At 50.8% G+C, this 4,786-nt stretch overlaps 1 protein-coding gene across 4 annotated transcripts in view; it reads right to left on the bottom strand.

The window, feature by feature from the left end:
* Positions 1–4,786, bottom strand: part of Stac2 (SH3 and cysteine rich domain 2) — a 17,513-nt gene that overhangs the window by 5,431 nt on the left and 7,296 nt on the right. Inside the window, exons 2-8 of one of the 4 annotated variants that reach the window (XM_031353788.1) lie at positions 2,863–3,024; positions 2,166–2,472; positions 1,423–1,520; positions 1,198–1,288; positions 554–666; positions 391–463; positions 234–298 (exon numbers count right to left, since the gene is read on the bottom strand). In XM_031353788.1, coding sequence (XP_031209648.1) covers positions 234–298; positions 391–463; positions 554–666; positions 1,198–1,288; positions 1,423–1,520; positions 2,166–2,472; positions 2,863–3,024 — 909 coding nt within the window. Of the gene's footprint in view, positions 1–233; positions 299–390; positions 464–553; positions 691–1,197; positions 1,289–1,422; positions 1,521–2,165; positions 2,473–2,862; positions 3,025–4,786 lie in introns of all 4 variants that reach the window. The other 3 variants (XM_031353787.1, XM_031353790.1, XM_031353789.1) reach the window with 3 other exon arrangements.

Here is a 4,786-nt window from a genome sequence, read left to right on the forward strand (position 1 = left end):
AAAGAAGGGCCTGCCCTTGGGAAGACAGGGGTGGGGTGATAGACAGTGGAGACCCCTCCCAATCTTCATGACTCCTTTCTTGACTGTGGCCTCTCTCTGGGGCCTGAGAACACAGGAGGGAGGAAGCGGTCAGTGCCCTTTGTAGTGTGTTGTAATGTACATATTGATCAATGACAAGAAGTGACATTCCTTCCCACCCTGGCCTGTGGGTTCCGAGCTAACCCCAGGCATACCTGCTGTCCAGGGCTCTTCTTCTCCTCTGGTCCTGAGCCTTCACTCTCTGCTGGAGCTGTGAATACTGGCAATAGCAAGGTCAGGCCAAAAGGTGAGGCTTCCAGACATACCTCCCTACCCTCTTCCTGTCCCTGGGGCCTTCTCAGCCTCGCTTACCACTGTCACCAGGCCCCTCTTCTGAGCTGCGGATGCTGCCTTCCCCATCTTCTGTTAGCTCGTCACGCTCACTCTGGGGAGAAACAGGAGGAGGGTCAGCCCCTTGGCCCACAGTCATGCTCCGGTCCCCTTTCCTAGGCGACCCCTTCTGTGCCCAGCATACCAGGCTCCGTGTGGGGGACTCAGACGTGCTGCTGAAGCTGGAACGATTCATCAGTGCCAGGGAGGTGCCATAGCGCAGGGTCTCATACACTGGGTCCACCTTCCCGCTGCTCCCTGCAGAGCATCCAACTTCAATGCCTGGCAACCCAGATGCCAACCTGGATTCACCCTGGAGCTCCAATATAGGGGTCCCAAGACTAGAACTCAGGTTGCCAGATTTGGTGACAAGAGGTTTTATTTGCTGAGCTAACTTAAAGCAAACCCAAACCAGCTCCATTTATGTGTTATTAGTATTTTGTGCTTAAGGCGGTGTCTCATAGAGCTCTAGGCTCTATGTAGTGTGGTTCCTGTGCCTTCTGAATGTTGGGATGCCTGGCACCACACCAACTCAGTCTCACCTCTTTCAGAGGTGTCTGTGTTTGGCCCAGTGCCTCAAACTAAGTAGGTGCTCACTAAATCGCTGTTTGGGAGATGAATGGAAAAATCAATAAATGGAGCCTATATCCAGGGCAAGAGCATCCAGGAAAGGGAGCAGGGAGTGCCAGGAACAGGCAGTGCCTGTGTGACTCAGGTATGGAACTGAGAAAGGTGTGGATTTCTTACAGGACCTCTGAGAACAGCAGCCCTAGAGTATGGGTCACTTACCGGTAGGTGGGGACTCTCTGCTCATGGCACAGACTGGTGGCGGCTCATGCACCAGGAGTGGGGAGCTGAAGTTGCGTCGAAAAGATGTGGACTGAGGGAAAGGAGGCAGAGAGATAACAGAGAGACTTAATGACCTAGTTGGTCCTGCCCAAGCCCGGGACCACAGGAGGAGCCAGCCTTGAGCCTCCATTCAGCCATTCTCCCACATGACATCCCCTCACTCACTGTCTTGCCCGGGCATTGCTGGTGGGAGATCTCCTCGGAGCACCAGAGGTGAACGCTGACTTTGCATGTCTTACACCGCAAGCCCTGCTTGGAGTTTCCTAGAAGAGACTGTGGGTTCAGCAAGAGGAAATGGCCAAGAAAGGACACACCCATAGACAAGGAACAACAACAACAACAAAAAGCCTGGCTAAGGACACAGTAGTAGGAGTGGTGATGGCACATGGCTGAGTTTGAGGCCAGCCTGGTCAGAGTGAGTTCCAGGACACCCAGGTATACACAGAGAAACCCTGTCTCAGAAAAACAAAAAAACAAAACAAACAAACAAACAAAAAACAAAAAACAAAACTTTGGAGAGGGTGTGAAGGAAAGACAGCAGACACTTAATAGTTTTGGGCTGGGCTTCAGGGCTTGGTGCTTCTCCCTCCTACAGTGAAGATGTCCATCAGTGGCATGGAAGCCAAAATGTGAGCTTGGAGCAACAGCGGGTACAACCACCACTCATGACTCTATTGTTCCTTCCCAGGTTTGGCAATATAGAATCCAAGGATGAGTACATGCTAGGCAAGTGCTCTAGCAATGACCCAAAGCCCAGCCCCCACCCAACACTCACTGCCCCCCCCCCAGGGAGAGAAGCATAGTTGGCAGTGTGACCCTGCATTGCGGTACTCCAATGTCAGGCAGTTAGTTCCATGGCTTATTCTCCATGCCCACCAGCCTGCCACAGGGCCCAGGTAGGTACCTACCCACAATCAGCTGGTGGCACAGCTCACAAGGGCTGGCTCTCTTGAAGACGTGTTCCTGGAAGCTGTGCAGTCTCACTGGTTTGAGCGGTGCCAAGGGGCGAGGGACTGGGCACGGGGAGGGTGTTGGGGTGGGTAGACCCTTGTCTGTGGATGCAGGTGGTGGAGAAGGAGGAGGCAGTGGGGTTGGTGGCGTCAGCAGCACCTCTGTTGGGCACTTGAGCTCAGAGCCCGAGCGGAGGAAGAAGTTCTCCACACTCTTACTTCGAAGGATGGTTTTGAGGGAGAGGGAGCGCTTAAATCGCTGGAGCTGGGAACAGAAAAGGGGGTTGTGAGCGTGTGGCTGGAAGGCTGGGCAATGAAAGCTCAGGAGAGCTGAGGTCCACAGCCAAAACTATCAGAGACCCCTGCTCTGACCATCTAGCCTCCCAGAGCTCATGGGAGCTGACAGGGCATTCTATGGGAGTTCCAGCTGGGCAGACACATGCTTAGAAGTGTTTGAGACTATGGAAGTCAAGTGGCCAAGGAGTCTCCTCCAGCCAGTTAAGGCTGACCCAGTGAAGCCAGTATCATATAACCCCCCCACCTTTCCACCCCTGCAGCACCCCCAAAAACAACAACAAAGGTCTAGACTTTGGCTGAATGTGGCCACACACTTCTGTAATGCCAATACGCAGGGAATGGAGACAGGAAGACTAACCTGAGCTACACTGCAAAATGTTGTCTGAAGTCCAGTGGTGGTGGCGCATGCCTCTAATCCCAGCACTTGGGAGACAGAGGCAGGCAGATTTCTGAGTTTGAGGTCAGCCTGGTCTACAGAGTGAGTTCCAGGACAGCCAGGGGCTACACAGAGAAGCCCTGTCTAGAAAACCAAAAAAAAAAAAAAAAAAAAAATGTTGTCTGAAACAAACAAAACTAGACTTTTCCAGGGTGGAATGGAGCACCCCTTTAACCCCAGCACCTAGGAAGCAGAGGCAGGTGAATCTCTGTTGTCAAACCTAGCCAGGGCTACATAGTGAAACCCTATCTCAATACGAATATAAAACTAGACTTCCTCTTCCTCCTCCTCCTCTTCCTCCTCCTCTTCTTCCTTTCCCCCCCTTCCTTCTCTTCCTCCTCCTCCTCCTCTTCTTCCTCTTCTTCCTTTTTCTTCTTCAGATAATGTCTCATGTATCACAGGCTGGCTTCAAACTCTTCAAGATGACCTCGAACTTCTGATCCTTCTGCTTCTACTTTCGTTAAGTGCTGGGACCACAGGCATTCGATGCTATGCCCATTTTATTCATAGTCAGAACTCAAACTCAAGGCTTCACATATGCTAGGCAAACGCTCTTATCAATTGGGCTACAACATTAGTTTTCCAGAATAGACCTATGTGAAATTATACAGAAATGATGTAAAAATATTTCCTTTTTTCTTCACAAAAATGTAGCATACTTTTTTCTGTAGCCCCCAGCCCCCCAACAATAAATCTTGGGAATCCTATACAGATGTACAATGAGCTCTATCAGCTTTTCTCTGGCACACATCACTTTACTATGGTATTGTACTAGTTATTCGGTAGGTGTAGCTCAGTTGGTAGAGTGCTTGCCTGACATGCACACAGTTGCGGATCTAATATCGGTAAAACTGGACCCGGTGGCACACATCTGTAATCCTAGCACTCTGAAGGTGGAGGCAGGAGGATCAGGAGGGATCAGAAGTTCAAGGTCAGCTTTGACTACATTGTGAGTCTGAGGTCACACTGGCCTACATGAGACCCTACCTTACTTGAAGGAAGATAAACAAAAAACAAAGCCAGGCAGTGGTGGCCCACACCTTTAATCCCAGCACTTGGGAGGCAGAGGCAGGTGGATTTCTGAGTTTGAGGCCAGCCTGGTCTACAGAGTGAGTTCCAGGACAGCCAGGGCTATACGGAGAAACCCTGTCTCAAAAAACAAAACAAAACAAAACAAAAGCCTTATTCTGTTTTATATTGAGATGGCCTCTCACTATGTAGCCCTGGTTGGTCTCAAACCCATAGAGATCCATTTGCCTCTGCCTCCTGAGTGCTAGAATTAAAGGCACGCTCCATCACTCCCTGTAAAAGTCTAGTGTTATTGTTTGTGTGAGACAAGATCTTGCTGTATTCTCCAGCAGGCGGGGTTGAGCAGAAAAGTCACCCTACACCTATATCCTCAAAACCTTTTCTCTCCCCCAGACTTTATCCTCAGTCCCTGCCCTCTCCCAGGTTATCACCATAATTGTCTTGTTCTAGTTCAAAGTCTGGCTCAAGCTCCCTGCCTTCTCCCGGGGCCATGATCCCTGACCTTGCTAAGAAACCTTTTCTGTGGTTGGAAGAGATGGCTCAGTGGTTAGGAGCATGTACCACTCTCATAGAGGACCAGAGTTCAGTTCCCAGCACCCATGGAGGATGCTGGGTCACAGCCCCCTGGAACTCCAGCTCTGGTGGGCACCACCACACCTTCTTCTGGCCTCTGTGGGGTTCCTGAACTCACACACCACATACTCATGATTTTAAAAAAGAAGAAACGCCAGGCAGTGGTGGTGCACACTTTTAATCCCAGCACTTGGGAGGCAGAGGCAGACGGATTTCTGAGTTTGAGGCCAGCCTGGTCTACAGA

This window comes from Mastomys coucha, unplaced genomic scaffold (genome assembly GCF_008632895.1).
Source record: "Mastomys coucha isolate ucsf_1 unplaced genomic scaffold, UCSF_Mcou_1 pScaffold5, whole genome shotgun sequence".
Taxonomy (NCBI): Eukaryota; Metazoa; Chordata; class Mammalia; order Rodentia; family Muridae; genus Mastomys; species Mastomys coucha.